General features: G+C 43.2%; 1 protein-coding gene across 2 annotated transcripts in view; it reads right to left on the bottom strand.

The window, feature by feature from the left end:
* DCBLD1 (discoidin, CUB and LCCL domain containing 1) overlaps positions 1 to 12,800 on the bottom strand; it is a 65,165-nt gene extending 52,365 nt beyond the window's left edge. For both annotated transcript variants that reach the window (XM_040627690.1, XM_040627691.1), the window contains exon 1: positions 12,643 to 12,800. In XM_040627690.1, coding sequence (XP_040483624.1) covers positions 12,643 to 12,721 — 79 coding nt within the window. In that variant the 5' untranslated portion in view covers positions 12,722 to 12,800. The remainder of the gene's footprint in view (positions 1 to 12,642) is intronic.
* Between the last annotated feature and the right edge of the window lie 8,086 nt (positions 12,801 to 20,886).

The following is a 20,886-nucleotide window of genomic DNA, read 5'->3' as shown; positions in this document are numbered from 1 at the left end:
GAGACGAATGAGGCTGTGTTAAGTGCTGGAAAGTCTAAGTTGTCAGAAACTCTCATTAGAATGTCCCCAGCCCCCAGTATGTATCTAGGGCCCACTCACTGCTAGGTCAGTGTCTCCCACAGTGGGCACTGTGCGCTTCTGAGTGCTAGGGAGACTTCGAAGGAAGTCAAGCCCTCATCTCCAAAAAAGATTTGCAGATAAATAAGCTTGCAGAATCTCACCTTTTTCTTCACCAGAGGACATCTCGAAGCCCTTGCAAGTGTACAGTAAAGCTCTCACAGGAGACCCAGGTGGTCATATTCCCAGGGAACCCCTCCTCAGTGGGCATCTCCTGGGTAGAGCCGTTCTGTAGGGCCCACGGGTAGGCCAACTCCTGGGCTAGGCTCTCAAAAGTGGGACACACACAGAGAGCCCATGATGGGGCTTCCGGGATTACAGCTCAGATGCAAAGAAGTGGATGTTGGCCTTGAGAGTTCTAAGAACAGTACTGAAATTATACTGTGTGAATCTGATATTCAAAAGGAAGACTCTCCCCACTTTTGTTAAGTTCCAAGTGCTTTGGGAAAATTGGTAACAAATCGGATGCCTTGTTTCAGAGAAGTTTCTTAATTTCACAGATAAAAAGGGGAAAAAAACTTGTTTGCGCAGCACAACGCGTTTAAGACAACTATTTTATCTCTGTCGAAGAGATGCTCAGGATAAGGGAGTCAGAGAAAAGCAGCCACTGACCTTTACCAGTCACGTCAGGACGCTGATGGAATGTCCAAGCTGCAATTGCTGGAGGTGAAGATAAACGCGAGAAACCTTTCCTGTCTCTACAACGTGGTATACTTTCTAACCTTGGCTCCATGTTAAATACACATAGCGCCAGGGTTCAGATAAAGTGTAACCGGACGTTGGCTTTTCCCTCTGGAGTGAAAAAAAATCCAATATTACCAAGTATAGATAAAGTTAACCTGAGTTTTAGAAATTAAAACTATAAACATTTCTCTCTCTCTCTCTGTCTCGCCCTCTCTCTCCCTCTCTCTCTCTCTCTCTCTCTCTCTCTCTCACACACACACACACACACACACACACACACACACACCTTTTCACTTTCCCAGATGTATTTTTCAAAACCTCAGTAAGAACCAAAATGTTACTGGGCTAGGAAAAAAGAACTCATAAAATTGTGAAAATGCTAACACTTAGCATTTACTAAGCTTTATTGTAAAGGGTGTATTCGAAGGGACTTTATGTTATCTTCTTCTGACGATCATATTTGACAGATAATATTAGTTTCCTTTTTAGAATTCTGAAGCATTTCATTTATACACATACATCCAGACTGACAGACAGAGAGGAGTATCTCGAACATCCAAGAATACACCCCAGAGCTCACAAGGTAGGCCACTGCCGGTACAGCACGGGTGGAGCCCGCGCTCCCTCTTCACCCCACGCCCTCCTGTTGTTACCCCCGTTCTGTGCATGAAGACATGAGGCTCTGAGAAGCCCAGTAACTCAGCCCCAGTGGCTGAGCTGCCATCTGAACCGCGCCTGAACTCCTGAGACCTCAGACATCAAACACCACGCTTAAACGCTGCAGCTGCTAAAGTCACCCAATGAGGAAGCGAGTAAACTGAGGCAGACGGCCCTACGACTTGCCCAAGCTCCCGCTACTGCTGAGCAGCATGACTAGTATCATAACCCACATTATATTTATTTTTTGATAGTCCTACTTTTTTTTTTTGTCTCAAAATTAACATGAGGAAAATAGCCACGTTTCATTCAGGGAGTCTTGTAAAACTTCTGGGAAATTCCATCACCCTCTCTTTTTAATTATTTAAGCAAGCACTTTTTTACCACGCTACGAAGGGGCAGTCTAACGCGAGGTGACTGTGCCGCCTCCGACAAAGCCGGTCCGCTGTGCTCAGCACCGAGGCGGCTCCGAAGTGTGCTCTGTAAACGGAGGTTTCAGCGGATCAGAACGCTGTTTCTCAACCTTCTGCAGGCAACATGCAGGGCCTGGAACTTCCACATGTCCAAAAAGTTCTTGGTCATGACTATTCTGCTCATCCCTGTAAGATACACTCTGAGTAGCAAGAGACTTAGACAGCCCTTATTAATGAATCCCTGGTAACAGGGATCTTGCAGTGAACCTTTTTAAAAATGAAAAATCCTTGGCAAGAGAAACAAAAGCAAAAACGAACTATTGGGACTTCATCCAGATAAAAAGCTTTGCACAGCAAAGGAAACAATCAACAAAACTAAAAGACAACCTACAGAATGGGAGAAGATATTTGCAAATGTTTTATCAGATAGAGGACTAGTATCCAACATCTATAAAGAACTTATCAAACTCAACACCCAAAGAACAAATAAACCAGTCAAGAAATGGGCAGAAGACATGAACAGACATTTCTGCAAAGAAGACATCCAAATGGCCAACAGACACATGAAAAAGTGCTCAACATCACTTGGCATCAGGGAAATACAAACCAAAACCACAATGACATACCACCACACCAGTCAGAATGGCTAAAATTAACAAGTCAGGAAATGATAGATGTTGGCAAGGATGCAGAGAAAGGGGAACCCTCCTACGCTGTTGGTGGGAATGCAAACTGGTTCAGCCACTCTGGAAAATAGTATGGAGGTTCCTCAAAAAGTTAAAAATAGAGCTATTCTATGACCCAACAATTACACTCTAGGTATTTATCCAAAGGATAAAAACATAGTGATTCAAAGGGGCACATGCACCCCAATGTTTATAGCAGCCATGTCCACAATAGCTAAAACATTTGAAAGAGCCCAGATGTCCATCAACAGATGAATAGATAAAGAAGATGTGGTACACACACACACACACACACACACACACACACACACACAATGGAATATTACTCAGCCATCAAAAAGAATGAAATCTTATCATTTGCAATGATGTGGACGGAACTAGAGGTATTATGCTGAACAAAATAAGGCAGTCAGAGAAATATAAATACCATATGATTTCACTCATATGTGGAATTTAAGAAACAGATGAACAGAGGGGAAGGGAAGGAAAAGTAAAAATAAAAAAAATAAAATAAGATGAAAATTGAGAGGGAGGCAAACCATGAGACGTTGAACTCTAGGCAGCAAACTGAGGGTTGCTGGAGGGGAGGTGGGAGGGGGGCTGAGCTAAGTGGGTGATGGGCATTAAGGAGGGCACTTGATGTAATGGGCACTGGGTGTTAGATGCAACTGATGAATCCTAAATTCTACCCTGGTAACTAACGATATACCACATGTTAACTAAATTGAACTTAAATAAAGGATGTTTAAAAATTTTTAAAAAAAGAAAAATCCTGGAGATATTGGTTTTATATGGTTTTATTTTAATATCTATTCCTAAAACTAGAACAAGTCTATATTCCCAATTCTTTGACACTGATTTTCACTCTAAATTTCATTTATAAGTCTAGGACAGCCATTAATAAATTTTAGGACCTACATTTAAGCCAGGGTATCATTTCTGACATTTGGAAAAAAGTGTCAATTTAGGAATTATTTGAGCATATGGTGGAAAATATACAAAGAAATAGGATGAGAAGGTTTCTGGGAACATACATGTATGTACCATATACAAGGAAAAAGCAGTCAATGTTTACTGATCAGAAAACAGCAACTCTCAGGAAAGATATGGCATCTTATCATGCAACTACTAAAGGATGAAACAGAAGAGCTGACGGAGGAGAAAATAAACCTTACAAAACGCCTATCACATTGCACAGTCCCCCAAATCACGCTGCCTTTGCACATGGCACATCCTGCCTCACTGAATGTATCACAATGCGATAAAATCATATGGTTGCCTACTAACTGGGATTTGCAAAGTCTTAATATTTCTGTGGCAAATGTGATCACCTCTAGGAAAAACCAAAGACTATCAATTTAAAGATGTGTGGCATAAACAACCTCCTGAAATTGTGTTCCTCCAAGGCTTCTTTTCTTTACCTTGCTCTCCCCTGGACACAAGCATCCCTCTAAGATGAAGGGCAGGAGACTATCGTAAGGCATCTAGGATGCTAAGGCGCATGCACCTGGTGTCCCACTCTAGACACTCAAAGTGTGTGTGCCCCGGGGAAATGATTCCATCTTTCTGAATCTCAGTTCTCCTCAGAGCGCTCCGAACTGTTGGGATTAAATTAGATGCGAAAACCACTTGATAAATCAAAATCCATACGAAGGTGGGGTTTTCCCTTTTTATTTACATAAAAAACTATGAGCGGACAAGCAACAGTCAATGGATGCTTAAACCACTGAATGAAATGTTGATGAGGAAGAGCAGTTTTACTGAGTAAGAGACTACTGTTCCATAGGTCATTTTCAGGTCATAAGGGGAAAAGGCAACTTCCAAATGGAGGGATAGAGTTGTCACTTCTTGAAGTCACTGAGCATTATTAGCGTGGTGAAAGTGGGCCAATAATAACAATAATATATGCATCTTGAGATACAATTAGCAGCACAAGACGCCTTTGTGGTACTTTTACAAAAAAACATTTAGCCTGAATCCAATTAAGTCTTAAGGTCTAAGTTCACGTTTATGGAGAAATACAGTGGATAGGGCACCAAGGAGAAGATACGGAACGGAGAAGCCAGTTGGTTGAATTTAAGAGTGAGCTGTGTCACACGGTAGCTGATTTCCTGCCAGGAAAATAAAACCCATGTGGGCAGGGCTTAGTGGTTCATGACAGGTGACTGAAGAGACAGAACAGCAAACTGTAACATGTGGACGTTGTTTGGATCTTTCTTTGTACAAAGCAGCAGTAAAAAGACACGTTTAGGTCAACTGAGGCAATTTGAATATGACTTGAGTATTAGATGATATTAAGACGGCACTAGTAATACTTTTAGGTGTGCTCATGGCATGGTAGTAATGTAAGAGAATACTCAGAGACACAAATGAAATATTTGGGGGAGAAATGCCATTAAGTCTTTAATAGATTTTAAGTACCTCAGAGGGAAAACATTGTTTCTCTTAAGATCTTGGCCATATAGCACAGCAACTGTAGCAAAAAGGATGAAAAAGGGAAAAGAAAGAAGATGAAAAACAGAAAGAAGAAAGAATCTTCTACCCGCAAGGCAAGAGGGTCTCAAAGATCTTTAGATCCTTTGGAGCGAGTACCAACAGTCTGTACAGGGCCAAGTCTCGATCTGTAGACTATCGTCAATTTTAGTCTGTTGGCAAAGCAGGGGCTTTTTGAGGGGGGAAAAAAGGCAAATCATGGTCCATGTAATTCTCAAAAGAAGGAGCTTCTGTTCTAACCTCCTCAGAATGGAAGCAGTCCAATAAACAGATTTCATGTCTCAGTGGTCCTATGGACTAGCAAGTCTCAAAAGTTTCCTCCTTCAGACTTTAATCAACTACATTTCAATATGAGGTAAACTTGCTTTTGTGAAAAGCCATAAAAAGGCTGAATTAAATCCACTTAGCCATTTAAAAAATTAAGTGAGACCCCCCAGAGATGTTTATCTATATTTCCTGTAGGAAGTTTTATGCACTGGTAATTCAAATTTACTGGACTTCTTAACTTTTGACATCCTGTTCTTTGTCAGAAATAATAGTGAGGGGCGCCTGGGTGGCACAGCGGTTAAGCGTCTGCCTTCGGCTCAGGGCGTGATCCTGGCGTTATGGGATCGAGCCCCAAAAAAAAAAAACAAAACTTTAAAAAAAAAAAAAAAAAAGAAATAATAGTGAAATAAAGTTTTAGGTTTTTTCCCTTTTTTCAAGAATAGAGTGCTCTATAAACAATCATTTAGGGGCACTTGGGTGGCTCAGTTGGTTGACTGTCCAATGCTTGATTTCAGCTCAGGTCATGATGTCAGGGTTGGGAGACTGAGTGCCGAGTCAGACTCCATGCTGGCGGGGAGCCTGCTTGAGATTCCCTCTCCCTCTGCCCCTCCCCTTCTCCCTCCCTCTCAAAAAAGAAAGAAAGAAAGAAAGATCACTTATATACAACTTTTAGGCACATCCACTAAACACATTTAATCATGAAATGGAGCCAGATTAGTTCTAATTTCCAAGGATTTTAATTTTGTGATGAAAGAGAGACTGTTCTTCTCCCTTCCAGTAAAATGTAAACATGCTGGACTTTGAATTAAAAGGCTACGATAGTGGTTGTGATTTGAGCTAGAAAATGATGACTATAAAACCATATAAAACAAATATGGTTATCAATAAACATAAACTCCAAGTAGTCTAATCATTGACAAGACTGACCCCTGTAAGTATAAATTAAGAATCTCATCCAAGAAGGACCAAAAACACATTTTACCTTTCTGACAGTACATTTAACGTAATAGTTTTTTCAAACATGGTATGGACAAGCAACGTCCTTCTGACTCCAAAAGCAAGCAAGGGTTATTTGAAACACACAAAAGACAAAAATCTTGACAACACCCATAGCTGGTTGGCCAAGACAAAAATTCCATTCTCCCATTAGATAATTCTCAGTAGCAATAAATGACTTGAAAATGAGTTTTCAGTTTAAAACCCAAGGCTAATCCTAAAAATAAATATAAATGTAGAATTTTTTCCCAATTAGTATGGTGAAAGCTTTTAATAAAATGTTAAGTTGAAAAAAAGCAGAATATAAAAGCATGTAGAGACTAGGTCGTAGAGCGCGTGTCCAGGTATTGTTTTATTGCTGTTCTTTACACCTTGCGCATATTTTATATATGTAATTTTGTCTACTTAATTTTTACTAGAAGAGAATAGTAGACAGTATGTAAGAGTGTGTGTGTGTGTGTATGTACATTAGTTGTGGGGATATATGTTGTATTTGTGTATGTGTATGTGTGCCAAAAGCTTGTCCTAAGTGGTTCTCTGTGCAACATCTTCCTTGCAGGATTATGATAGGTCAGTACAACATTATTTATCAATATCCTGCTTTGTTCCACAGCTGTTCTGCTTGTAAGCATTAGGAAACATGTCTGTGAAAGCAGTCAGAAAAGAAAGCCCTATCCTACGAGAAATAAAGCTAAAAAAAAAAAAGCTCCCGTGTAGCTTTATAAAAATTAGGGAGAAATTGGTAAAACAAAATCACTTCGCTACTACCTTGTTCCAATGTTATTCCTTGCAGCTTGTCCTACCAAAAAAAAAAAAAATCCACCTAAGCTAAAATTACCACATAGAAGACACAAGACATTTCTGTAAGTATTGGGTATAATTTCATACAGCATAAAAGCTCCCAGAAAGATAGTTCATAAAAGTTAGATTAATAGATCAAATTGAAATGGCAATAACAGTCAAGGCATAGATGACAATATGGCTTAATACGTTAATGTCACAAATGTCTAAACACTGTCCCCAATGGTTTTCGGGGTAAAACAGGCCCTGGATGCCCTCAATGTATAAGCAGCTGGAGATCTGGGGGGACCACTGACTCACCCGGTCCAAATCAGTATACCACCTGCTCCAATATTCTCCAGACTACCAGCACCTAATTCATGGCAGCTTTCCTGGTGTTGTCTGCAAAGGAGTCTCAGAGATTCCCCAACTTTTCAGAGTTGAATTTAGCTATTTTCCTAAATACATAGAAAATGTTTCCTAGGTCATCATGATAGTCATGTATGCAGTTCTGTTTAAAACACCTTAGTGAATATTACCCTTCACCTCATTCTCTCAAACCTCAGCCACACCATGTATGCGTGGAAACAGGAAATACTTACCTGGAGCCCTTTCTCTACCAGGCACTGTACCAGGTGCTGGTGGAGACTATAAAAGGCTTCATTTCATCTCTACTCTCCCCCATTTTCCTCCCTCTCCCCCATAAAAAACAAAAACAAGAATAAAAACACAACAAACAAAACAAAAACCTCTCTTCTTCACTGCCACTGAAAGGCAAGTTCGACAGTTGGAGTGCATTCAGCATACTAGGGCTCACAGGAGAACTTATTTCTACATTGGGCTAGAAATCACCATGTGGGTTTTTTTCCCATCAATTAAGTCTCTCCCACTCCCCCACCCCCAAGGCAAACAACTATTTTTTTATATATACAAAATAGAGAACAAACATCTGGAAAATGACATCAACATGACTCTTTAGTTGCAAAAAGGCAAAATTACACCATAGTCTAATGAAAGATAAAATCTGAAAATCTGGCAATATTTTTGCGTTTATCCTCAAAACCAAACTTCAAATATACACGAATGAATCACTCTAGTTTAAATCCATATTTTCAGACTTTTTGTCCATAAATAACAGTTGGACTAGACATATTATTTTATTACTTTGTCTTGTCCTGGGTTTGATTCTCAGCTCGAGTCAGCTCTGAGTCTGTAACAACAGGGCAGGAACTGCGTCTCCAGTGCCTTCTCCCTCCCTCCCCCCCATCCTCTCTGAGCACACATCCCCTGCTGAGTACCCATCAAGTGCTGGCCACTGTTCAAAGCAAGCTCCTCATGGGCCTTACATTCTTGTAGGGGAAGACAGACAAATTAAATAAAAGTCTAAATGATATACTCTGGTGGAAGATGGTAGTGCTTCAGGGAAAACTGAAAGCAGGGAAGGGGGATATGGAGTCCCGGGGGATAGCAGGAGGGTTATAGGTGGTTAGGGCCGTTCTCCCTGAGAAGGTAACATCTGAACAAAGATTGCAGGGGGAGGGAGTCATGTAGATCATTAGAACAAGCATATTCCAGGCACAGGGAACAGCACATGCAAAGGCTCTAAGGTAGAAAAGAGTGTCTGATGTCTTTGAGAAAGAGTAAGAAAGCCAGTATGGCTGGGAGTATAGGGAAACATGATAGAAAATGAGTCCTAGAGGCAGTGGGGAAGGCAAAACAAAGGGCCCCCATACTTGTCAAATAAATAGTAATAAATAGTAATGAACAGGAAGATGGCTGGCATTTATTGAGCTTTTACTATGTGCTAAGTGCAATTCCAGATAGGTTATGTGTATTATCTCCTTAAAAAATGTAAAACAACTGGTTATTCTAATATGTATAGGGTTGACTTGATGCTTTAGGACACACATAGTAGTAAGTCCAAAACTCTACAGGAAATATTTCCTGAACAAGTTTTTTGGTTTTGTTTTATTTTTCTGTCTTAACAAGACTAAAACCTTTGTCAAATGTTGCAATTAATTTCACCTCCCCTTGCAGCTTAAAAATAAAGCCATAATTCCTATGTCAGATATCTAACTTATTTCCAAGTTACATTTTCTATGTGATTTTTCAAATCTGTTTCAGAACCACGAGGTTAAAGAGTTCAACTTATAGTGTAAAAAGTTAATATATACAGTTCACGACACTATTCAGAGTTCAAATCCCAATGTATCCTTTGGTTTGTTTAATGAATTCTTTAACGTACCTTCTTTCTTTCCTGAACTCTATGGTGCAACTTAATGTTTCTGAGTGTTACAAACTACATCTACTAGAGCCAAAGGATATGGTACATTTTGGTCTGCTGGTACGTTCCCTTCTTTCTGCTGTTCTTTTATTTGAAATATAGATAGACATGTAGAAATAAGCAAGCTGAGAGAGCCAGGCTTGCTAAACACAATTAATTAATGGAAGCACCAAAGAACATTCATAATAAACTTCACTAGACTCTTTATTATTTAGTTTCTACTAATTAGGAAATAATTTGAAGATATCTCCTAAACATGAAAAGATTTTTCAGTTTAACCCAAGAAACATTCATTGAGCGCCTTTGTCGGGTACTAGGAAGATAAGGACAATCCCAGTCACTCCCTCAGGAACTTCCAGTTCAACAGGGAAGACAGTATCCCAGACTGCAGAGATGATGGAAAGGATGGGGCGAGTGCACACACTGATCCAGAAGGTACCAGAATAAACTTGTGCTTACTTTTTAAGAAGCCTCTCCAAAACATCAGACATCCACTGTCCCATGTCTAACCAAATATGCACGAGTGATGACTTAAGAACAGACCTTCTGATAGTAGCAAATTAGAGTGGGGAAGAATTTTTAAGGCAATTTTAAAGTATCCAATTCTATGCTTAGAAGTTTCCTTAGAGACTGAATGCTTATTTTTATTCTTCACTAATACTTAAATCACAAGGAGGCGATCTTTAATATACATATCTGAATATTTTGGTGAGTAGAGAATCAGGGATTTTTAGCACACATTCATCGCATGAATTAGGATATTTTGTTCTCAAAACTTTTAATCAAGGTAAGAAGACCTAAGTCCAAGCCTATGAATTTATACTAATTGAATTAATACTAAAGATCAATTTATATGTGATGTAATGTAAGATCAAAAACCATGTGAAACAATCTGTGTTAATCTCCAACTTTAGTTAAGTTGCTCCAGAGGAGCAAGGCATAAGAAGCAGCAGAAATCAGACCAAATTCTGCTCATCAAGTCATGGCGTCTGGGGCCTAGCAGGCTATAAACACTAGAAGTGGCCACGTTTTAAAAAATAAATTGAGCAAAAGCACCCTCGAGCAAACAGAACCCTACAAAGGAACCAGTATAGCTACTCCAGACTCTGACATAAAAAACTGGAATAATTTCATTGACTAAGCTTATAAATATTTAGATTAAATTATCACATTTGTTTCCTGAAACATAATCCAATGAATAAAAGTGTAATATTAAATTGTGACATAGATGGTAACACTTTATAATCCTAACATTATAAAATGTTTCCACCATCTCAAAGCAGATTAGAATCAGAATTACCTGGGGGAATTTTTTTTAAAGTGCTGATTCCCAGGCCCCACCCATTTGTAATTCTGATTCATAACATGGGGCTGGGGCTTTACAAAGCTTCCAGAGATAGTGGTGACGAGGCAAGTTCGGACCCAAGAAGCACTAGATTAAGCTGGCTCCAAGAATGATGAAGGTAAAAATGTAATCCATGAGGTCAACTTCTTACTGAAAACAGACTGTTATGGCTAGAGCTGCCCTCTTCTAAGCACCAAGACTGCTCATATCACTAATGACCACCATTTGACTATTGAGCCTATCTCAAGACCTAAAATGGGTGTGCCTGTTTAAATTTATGGAAACTTGCAAAATAAGTGACCAAGGGCTGATTGAGAAAACCACAGATGTGAAAAATATTCAAAAAAACCACCGACTATGGCTTCACTCGAGAAGTATCAGACCAGAGTTCCTGGAAGATTTTTTTTTTTCAGTAAAATGTCCCAAATCTAAGTTTTGCTCTTTTGTGTGATTGAATACCTCTGCCTTCATTGGTTCTTTTAACATCCGAAACACATAAGATGCTTCATAGAAACTCAAATGACATCTTCCGCCAGTCAGCTGCTATCAAGTCTCAAATCTGAAGCTCAGTGAGAATCTAAGCAATCACACTTGTTCCCAGAGAACCACTGGACAAAGCACCCAGTCAACAGCCTAGATGACCGTCCAACATCTGAAACTTCCTTTGGAAAAATGGATGACAGTTGCGGCCCAGAGTAGGGCAGAGACACGTGGTCGGACCCATTCATAGATGTCCCATCTTCTAACAGTGACATGAGAAGCATGTTTTAAACGTTTAAAACGCCTATGATCAAAATCCTACATATTTAATAAAAGCACACATTATTTATTAAAATTTTACGATATGCGTAGCATTCTGTCAGTGCCAAGGCGTATTTTGCCTAAACTTCACCTTTAAAAAGCAAGCAAGCAAGAAAGAAAAGAAACTGGTATGTAAGCAAACTTAGGAACCAGTACTAACATTTTGAGTATCCGTGTTTCAGACTGGGAATGGATACGTGGTTCAGTGAAGAAAATGCCAGCATTTGGTTTCACTGTGATTCCTGGGGTAGGGGAGGGGGAGTTGTCAAAATACTCTGGATAGTTAGTGCCATTAAATATCCTCGGTGGTATAGGGGCAAAAGTAGGGCAAGAAAAAAACAACTGAAAAAATCACAGAAAGCTGCCCTATCAGTAAAGAACTAATTTACAAGGATTTGTTGGGCTGGTAAAAACGGTTTATTACTTTAATCAGGTGGCTAGGCGGAGGTAAACTCGGTTGTGGACTCATCACGTCCAACCTGAAACCAAGGGCCACGTCCACAGAAACACCAGCCTGGTCCGGGAGTGGACTCGCTCAAACACCCAGGAAAGAGTCGAGCCATAGGACTCCAACTTGGGGCGCAAGCAGCACACAGGTGTGAAGCCGCAGAGCAGCCCTCCTCCCCAACCTCGAGGGAACCTCTCCCCCCATTCCTACAAGCTGCAAACGCACACGCTAGGGTCTCAGCCGCGCGGGGAGGACAGGGGACCCGGAGGGCCCAGCCGCCCAAGTGCCGAGCAGCCCTGTCAAAGGAGGCTTGAGAGCAGCGTCCCCGCACACACGACCCTCCAGGAAGGCGGCCGGGGTCGTCAGCGCGCGACCCCTGGGCCATGTCCCTTCTCACCGGGCCGGCGGAGTCAGGAAGTCTGGAAGCAGAGTGAGCCCGGCTGCGGGAAAAGCAGAGAGAGCGTGGGGAGGTGTCAAGTTGCTTCTGTGGAGCGGAGAAGGAAGGAGTCGGGTGGGGGAACGATCGGAATTCTGTAACTTATTCTATACTCGAGCCGCCGTCGGCCAGTAAGAGCAGGACTCCGCGGGGTGCAGGCGACGACCCCATTTCCTCCCGCGCCGGGTCCCTCCAGGCCCAGCCCGGCCCGCCCCGCCGGCCGCCCTCCACTCACCCAGCTCGCCCGCCTGCAGCCGGGGCGGGGCGGAGACCACAAGCAGGAGGGCCAGGAGGCCGCGGGCGCCGGCCACCATGGCCCCTCCGGGCGCCAGCTTGACACGCTCGGCCTCCCCTCGGCGAGCGCAGCGCCTCCGCTGCCCCGGCCGGGCCGCCTACTCCGCGGCCGAGCGCGCCGCCGGGACTGGGCGCAGCCGCGGCCCCGCACCGAATCCCATTGGGGCGGCCGGGAGCCCAGCCCGGCGGGGGCGTCGCCCGCCCCGCCCAGCCCCGCGCGCCGGCCCCCAAAGGAGGAAGTCGAGGTCCCCGGCGGCGGCTAGTCTCGAGGCCGGAGGCGTACCAGACGCCGCCCGCGGTCCCCTCTAGGTACCCAGGGCTCCCTGTTGCTTTTTTTCCGCCGCTCCTCCCCCAGTGCACGTGAACCTGGGAGCCAGGAGGGCACCTGGCTTTGAGACCTGCCCGAGCCCCGCTGTACCCAGGTACTCCCCCGAGGTCCTGAGCGCGCGGTGGGTGAGTGGGAAAGGCTGCTCTACACCAGGGCTTTGCCAGCCCCACAGGGGCGGGCATGCCAGTGATCGCAGCAATGGGGGACGCGAAATATTGTCTGATAGGTTGATGATGGTGACAAAATCCAGTTCAAGTCCTTCCATTCATTCATTCATTCAAAAGTTATTAAGGTCCAGCAGTGTGGCAGCCAGGCACAGTGCTAAGCCCTTGTGACACTTGAAGACGTAAAAAATAATCGGGCAAGTATATAATACATATTGCAATCGGTGACATGATGAGTACTGGTGGAGCACATTCAGGAAGATCTAATTGGAAGGCGGGGGAGGAAACCGCGGGGGAGGAATCAGCCAGGAAAGGCTTCCCTTAAAAAGTGTCTTCTAAGCCATGACGGGGACGGTGAGTGGGACTTGGGAAAGCGGAAGGCGGGGGACAGGAGAACAGCCGCGGGGTGCGAAGGAGCTGAGGGAGGAAAAGGCCAGGGTGTATGGAGCATGCTGTACAGACGGTTACATGGCAAGAGGTGAAAGCCCGTGCAGAGAAGGGGCCGGAACGTGGAGGGCCTGGAACGCCACGTAAAGGATGCTTAACTTGATCCTCGGACCAGCGAGCAGCCACGGAGGATCGGGACACAGGATCTGATTCCCTGGGAGTGTAGAGAAGGGCTGCGGGAAGGGCAAGCTGGAAGAGTGGCGAGTTACAAGGCTACTACCCAGTAACTGAGCAGAGAAGTGGCAGTGGAAATGAACGTGGACAGATTAAATGTGTGCTGTAAAGACTCTTACATCTTCAGTCCGCTTGCAGTTCTCCGGCGCTTCCTGCACTGGGCGCTCTGCAGTTTTCTTGGGTAACATGCAGCCACAGTTACACCAGCAGGTGCGGAGAGGAGGTCTGGGAGGCGAGGACAGCAATCCCGCAGAGGGCCAATATTCGCCGGTCACGTGCTCTTTGGATACCCGGATAGACTCTGTTCATACCTGCATTCATTTTTTCCTCTGTCTTTATTTTTTAACTATGAGGTTTTTTTTCTTTGGCGCTTTGCTTTCTCAAAGGCAGTAGAGCTCAGAGGAAAGAACTTGGGCTTTAGAAATGAGGCTGCTCCAAGGCTGAATCCCGGATCAACCACTGACTAAGACTGATTCTCTCCGGGCCTCAGTTTTGTTGGGGAGTATAATATCTAATCGTCCTGGCTGTCACAGAGACAAAATAAAATATGTATTAGAAGTTCTAGCATGGCCGAGGTACTCAATAAATAGGTTGATCATATTTGTAGTAAAAGTAAATTCATACCCATAAAAATATTGACCATTCTCACACAGAAAACATGAAAGATACTTTGGTACATTGAATTACTGCCTAACTCCAGCTTTCTCTGTTTCTTCTTTCTCTTCATTCCTTGGAAGAAGGTGAGTTGGAGCGGCTGCTGCTGGTCTCCGAGAGGCTGCCCTCCAACAGGCGTGGCTCTGTGAGCGAATGAATGAGGCAAGACAATGAGAGTATTGTTTACCAGTGAGGAATTCACAGGGTGAGCCAGGTGGGCTCCCAGAGGTGACCTTTTCCATCTCAGGTAATACCTTCATGGGAATGAAGTAATCTGTTCTACACCAGGATCCAGCGCCACATCAGAGGCGAGATTTAGGATCTGGTAACAATGAGAAAACAAGAAGGCAAGCTAGATCCTAGTGCTTTCATTATGCCATTCCTTCTTTGAAAAAATAAAAGCAAAGCATAGTGAAAGAAAAATATGAAAATACAACAAATTGCCAGTTATAATTTCGAATATAATGAAATAAATCAATCTCATTGCATTGATGTAGTTCAGCATACAGACTTTTATGTTAAGCATGTGTGTCTGTTTTACTCTTGAGAGGATTCCATTATGTTTTTTAAAATCATGCATTATGGGATCTCAGAACTTAATGTAAAGTTTGGAGATTCTGTTAAAAATTATAGTTGTTAAGACCCCTTTACAGCATCTCACATACTAAGATTAAAGAACTGCTTATCATGTGAAACCTCTCTGGAAGGGTCTCTCACAGTGCAACTCCACATTTAATCCAGTCTTTCCTTATTTTGCATATCTTACTGCAATTTGTGTTTATATTTGCTAGCTCTTCTGTAAAAGTAGAGAACAGCTGGTCAGAGCTGCCTCGTTTTATATATAAAATATGAATTCTGTACTGCTTAGGTAGGACAGAACTTAAACAGAACTGCAAGCCTCATTTTATTCGAAAGTAGTTAGAAAGCTTTAGACTATGGTTCCGTTTGATAACCTAATCAATTTTATCCTTAACATATAGTGACCCTGATGTGACTATGAAGAAGACCAAATGGGATATAAATTTGAAACCTAGGTAGGCTTCCACTTCCTGAATGCTCTCCCTTTTCCAGTTCAATAAATTCAACTCCATAAATTTATTTTAAGCCTTTCTATATGCAAAACAATGTGATGGAGATACAGTGAAAACAAATACAGGTACTTCTCTCTCTCTCCTTTATTCATAATCTAATGACAGAAACTTCAATTATATAGGTTCATAAGTACAGTGATGGAAATCCAGAGTATTATAGAATCACAGCGGAAGGAAGGGTATATAACTGGATTTCAAAAGCCTAGAAGGGTTGGGAGGGATGAAGATTGGAATTAGAAGGAAAACAATGTTTGTAAAATGAGAAGAATTTCTGAGAAAGTTCAGAAATACAGATCACAGGGTGCTCATAGGAATAAGCCTAATTCACCAGGGCTGGGACAGTGAGCGTGAGATAGGAGTGGGAGCCTGAATAAGCAGTGGGAGGCAGGAGCAGGATCTGAGGGCACCCAGGGCAATGGGAAGCAAGGAAAAGTGGAGGAACTTGTTCAGATTTGATTTCTGGAAGACCACACTGGCTGTGGGGTGGAGAATGGATTGGAAAGAGGCAGAAAGACCAAGTAGGAGTTTGTGGCAGTACTCCAAGACTAGAGATGATGACACCTGCCTCTTGTGCTCAAAGGGGCGGGGGATCACTGGACCAGCAGCATCAAAACATCTGTGAACTTTCTAGAAAGGCAAACTCCTGTCCCCACTCTGCTTGGACCTCTGAACAGAATCTGCATTTTAATAAAATCTCCAAGTCAGGATAAAGCCGTTGGTAGATCTGAGAGGTAGAGGTTAGAAACACAAACTATGATGGAGTCTTAGGACATAGGCAGTGAGAGGGAAGGAGGATTAAAGTCTGAGTGCAACAGCCCAAATAGTTGGTCTCACCCACATTATTTCCTGTCTCTAACTCCCTGCTGACTTCTGGCTGCTGGTGTTCATTAGGGTAGCTGTGTCGTCTAAGCTCTAGCACGGATTCTTAAAGGCCGCAGCTCACTGTGGCCAAATCTCACCTTCTGGTCCTCTCTTTTGCAGCCCCAGAAACTTGATTTTTGTCAATGTGCTTGAACTTGGGGATACCACTCCATGGTTAACTTAATCACAGAAATATATAAACCAGCATCAATGCCAATTTATTAATACCGAGAATTATAAAATGGTGACGGGCATTTTCTTCAGCTTGAGAACAACTTCGGTAGGTAGAAACCAACAGAGGTAGTTAGGCGAACATGAAAGAAAAAGAAGGCTGATTATTTTAGTGGTTCTAATGTTCGAAGGCAACAAGTAGGAGTACTGGATCCTTCCCATCCCTTACCCCTATTAAAGTAAAAAAAAAAAAAAAAGATACTCTGACACTTATTCAAATAGTAAGGAAGACTTTATTTGGGAATATTGCAACAGGGGTCAAGACTATGGCAATAGGAGAGAGAGATCGGGCTTCACTCTGAATACAGCAAAGATATGCAGGGATTTCCAGCCAACAAACAGATGGAAAATTATTAAGAAGAGACATCAAGGATAGAGTGATTCTTGCTAAAGCCACTTAACAGGGTTCTTGCTGAAGAAAGGTCAAGACTCATACATCAAAGGTGGAGGAGGAGAAACTTAATCAGATATCAACGGTAATCCAATATGGTGGAAGGTTCTCTCTAAACTGACTTAGTAGGCAGAAGAGAGCCCAAGGATGAGACCTCGTTGGAAAAGGAGCTCAGAGAAGCCTGACTTTAGTTTGGTCAAGGAAAGCGTCTTCATCACCTCCGTGTGGGTATTTCTGCCACCAGCACCAAACAGCTGGACTGAGCAGGCGACACCCTCTTCCAGTGGCAGAGATTATTAGTGGAGCACTGTCACACCTGCCTCCTAAATTAGCCTTGTCTAATTTCCATTTCTTCTGTAGATGTGCTAATATTATAATTGGGCCGTCTCCATGTTCCCTCATTCTGTTTCCAATTCTTTCTTTATTGATATAGTGTAACTTTCAAGGGGCAACCCTATTTTCAAGTTCTAGTTGCCTGCAATACATGTGCATAGTTTTAAAAAATCAATTTTGAAGAATGTTCGCATTCCATTTTTGTTTTCTGTGCTGTGTGTGGTGTGGGGCACAAGATGGGTAACTGCACAGTTTTTATTTTCTTTTTACCAAACCCGTTCAGTGGGGAGAGAAGAGGTATGGTGGGGCAGCTTCATTTGCCAGGCTTGCAAGAGCCCATCACTGACCAGTTGCTCATTTCCACACTCTCTGTCTTGGTGTGAGATGGAGGTGGAAGGGACGGTCAATGGTGGATACTGGAGGAGAAGTCCAGGCTTTGCTGTCATCACAGTACCCAACTGCAGCCCAGAGCCTTGGGCTGTTTGCCTGGGTGAGGAGGGGAGGGAGGCTCTCTTCCACCAGCCAGGGTCCTTGTGCTCTGGGAATATCTTCCTGGAGTTATGCAGGTCTGTAATAGCTGTCATTCAGAACCCCCAAGGTAAAGGCAGAGGGCCCTCCACTCACTCATAATAGCCACAAACTATTGACTTGAGTGTTGAAATCAGACCTGGCGGCTGAGTTTCAGGCTCAGCGAACAGGCTTCAGGTGCCGTCCCTTTTCCCCGCTGGACCCTCCACCCGAGCCTAGAACTCAGGGGAAAGAGCTGGAGAGATTACTTGGAGAGCAAAGAATGAATGGGGAGTGGATAGCAGGAGTCAGAAGTTGCCATTATGGGTGGAGGGAGTCCGGGATACAGGGCTGCAGGGTCTCCCAATACTGAGGCTGAAACTGACCTTTAGACCTTTAGGCTATGACCACTAAGAGCTTAACAACAATTGGTCAGAGCTGGGGAAGCAGAGAGGAAGGGAAAGGAGAACTGAGCAGCCCCCAGCACAGCCCACCGCTGCCCTCAAATTTTATGCTCTTGTGATATTGGGACAGCGGGGAGACCCTGGCCAAGGATCAAGGAGAACTGGGTCTAGTCCTGGCTCCACAAATTTTGTGACCAGGTAAAAGTCGCTCCCTGCCTGCCCGCCTGGGCTTTAGTTTACTCATCTCTACAAGGAGTAGGCTAGACTAGACAGTCTGTGATACTTCCTGCTTGGACATCCAGGATGCTGTCTTGATGCTAATGTGAGCTGTTGGGGAAATGGAGGTGATCCCTTGGGATCTCTGGAAAGTATTCTTGGAAGCTAAAAACAGAAAACAAAAACTTTCAAGAAGAATTGGCCCCATCTTTGGGCCTGAGCACGTGACTCTCATGTACTCAGACCCGGGGCCTGAGGATTTCAAAGAACAGGCACGTGCCGTGGATGGGGTGGGAGCGGAGCATCCACGGACACCTCCCGGTGAGGACCGGGAGGGAAATCAGGAAGCTTGGGACTAATGAGGGCTCTCCATTCAAAAGCCTGGGCCATTTATCTCAACTTTTGCTAAGAGATTAGGTCCTGATTTTTATCTTCTTTCCTCCCCTACATCCCTCCACGTGATCTGACTTTAGAGTTGGAAGAAAACAAAGACTGTTGCAGAACCTCTTAGGCAACACAGCAGGAAGACCGAGGCCCAGGTGGCTGGCCTTCCCTCAGATCCTTGCAGCCCTGTCTCCGCACAGCGGTTTGTAAATTCCGTGGATATCCCCATAAATATCTTGAATGCAGAAACTCGGAGAAGCTTAAAATAAAAAGTCCTGATGATGAGTAGGAAATGGGACTACTCCTATTAAAAACTAGTACCCACTTTTCTTTTCTTAAAGCCTTTTATCTCCTACCTTCACAAGCTTCATCTCAAGAAAAGGTCTTCATTTAGTTTAATAGGTGAAGGATCGAATTTCAGCTTAAGGGACAGGCGTTGCCTTTTCAAAGAGGATGTTTTCCCTAAAAAATCTAAATGTTTATGTCATATGATTTTTTTAAAAAGTTGTGATTCCAGACCACAGGGAGACGATCATAGGTTGGAAAAAAAGAGAGATAAAAATCTTGAAATTAAGAAGTTGAGTAATCTTTTCTGAGAACAGAAATTTCTAAGTAAACAGAGAGACTTTTATGGGTTTGATTCTGAAGTCTTTATTTAGACAACAATTCTCTAGTTAATGGAATTTTTATTTGAACAGAGAACATAGAATGAGATTGAGAGGCAGGTTAAAAGGAATCCAAAAGACTTGCCACTTTGTTAGCAGAACTGCCAGGGAGAGCCAGGCAGTCTGACAGCAGGCTGCCTCGTCTGGCCCTCCTCACCCCCTCCCTGCCCTTAGCCGCTCTGCTGTCTTCTCCAACTTGCCAGATGAAATCTTGAAGGATACAGGTTTGGCAGACTTCGGTTAAAATATTAGCTAAACAGTTTCTACCCTTTCCACCCTGCCAGTATGTGTCAGTCCGTAGCAGAGGGGCTCTTGAAAAACAACAACATCAATTCAACTTTCTCCAGCCAACATTTTCTGTCCCTACTTGAAGGTAGACCCAGTTGGCTTTATTCCTGTGGTGTACCGTGAAGACCAGAACACGCTCAACTCTCTTCCTCAGTCACAGTAGGACTTCGCATTACAGACCATTCACTAATTGATGAAGGGGAGACACTTGACAAAATTCAGCACTCACGGGGCATCTGGGTGGCTCAGTCAATCAAGTGTCTGACTCTTGGTTTCAGCTCAGATCATCATCTCAGGGTCCTAAGATGGAGCCCCTCTTCGGGCTCTGTGCTCAGCAGGGAGCCTGCCTAAGATTCTCTCTCTCCCTCTGTCCCTCCTCCCCAGCCACCCTGCTCCCTGCTTTCTCTCTAAAAAATAAAAAGATTCTCTCTCTCCCTCTGCCCCTCCTCCTACCCCTGCTCTCTCTCAAAAAAATAAATAAAGATTTTTAAATAAAGGGGCTTCTGGATGGCTCAGTTGGTTAGGCATCTGACTCTTGATTCGGCTCAGGTCATGATCTAAGGGTCATGAGGTCAAACCCCACATAGGCCTCCACGATGGGCATAGGGCCTGGTTAAGATTCTCTCTCTCTCTCCCTCTCCCTCTGTTCCTCCTCACACCCCTGCCCCTGCTCTCTTGCTCTCTCTCTAAAAAATAAAAAAACTCTCTCTCCCTCTGCTCTTCCCACCCTGCTCTCTCTCAAAATAAATAAATTAATTAATTAATTAAAAAAATTCAGCCGTCACTCATAAAAATTACTCTGGAAAGTAGAAATAGAAAGTTCCTCAACTTCATAAAGAACATCTACCAAAAAACCTACAGCTAACATCATAGTTAATGTGAAACCCTGATGCTTTCCCATTGACATTGGGAACAGAAGAAGAATGTCTGCTCTCCCTGCTCTTCTGTTTTTACTCAACATAATGCTGACAACTTTAGCCAATTTAATAAGGCAAAAAAAAAAAAAAGGAAAATAAAGGGCATACAAATCAGAAAGGAAGATATAAA

The sequence above is a fragment of the Ursus maritimus genome, unplaced genomic scaffold (assembly GCF_017311325.1).
Source record: "Ursus maritimus isolate PB19 unplaced genomic scaffold, ASM1731132v1 scaffold_13, whole genome shotgun sequence".
NCBI classification, from domain to species: Eukaryota; Metazoa; Chordata; class Mammalia; order Carnivora; family Ursidae; genus Ursus; species Ursus maritimus.
Note: the sequence above shows the minus strand (reverse complement) of the source record. Positions and strands in the feature narration are given on the sequence as shown.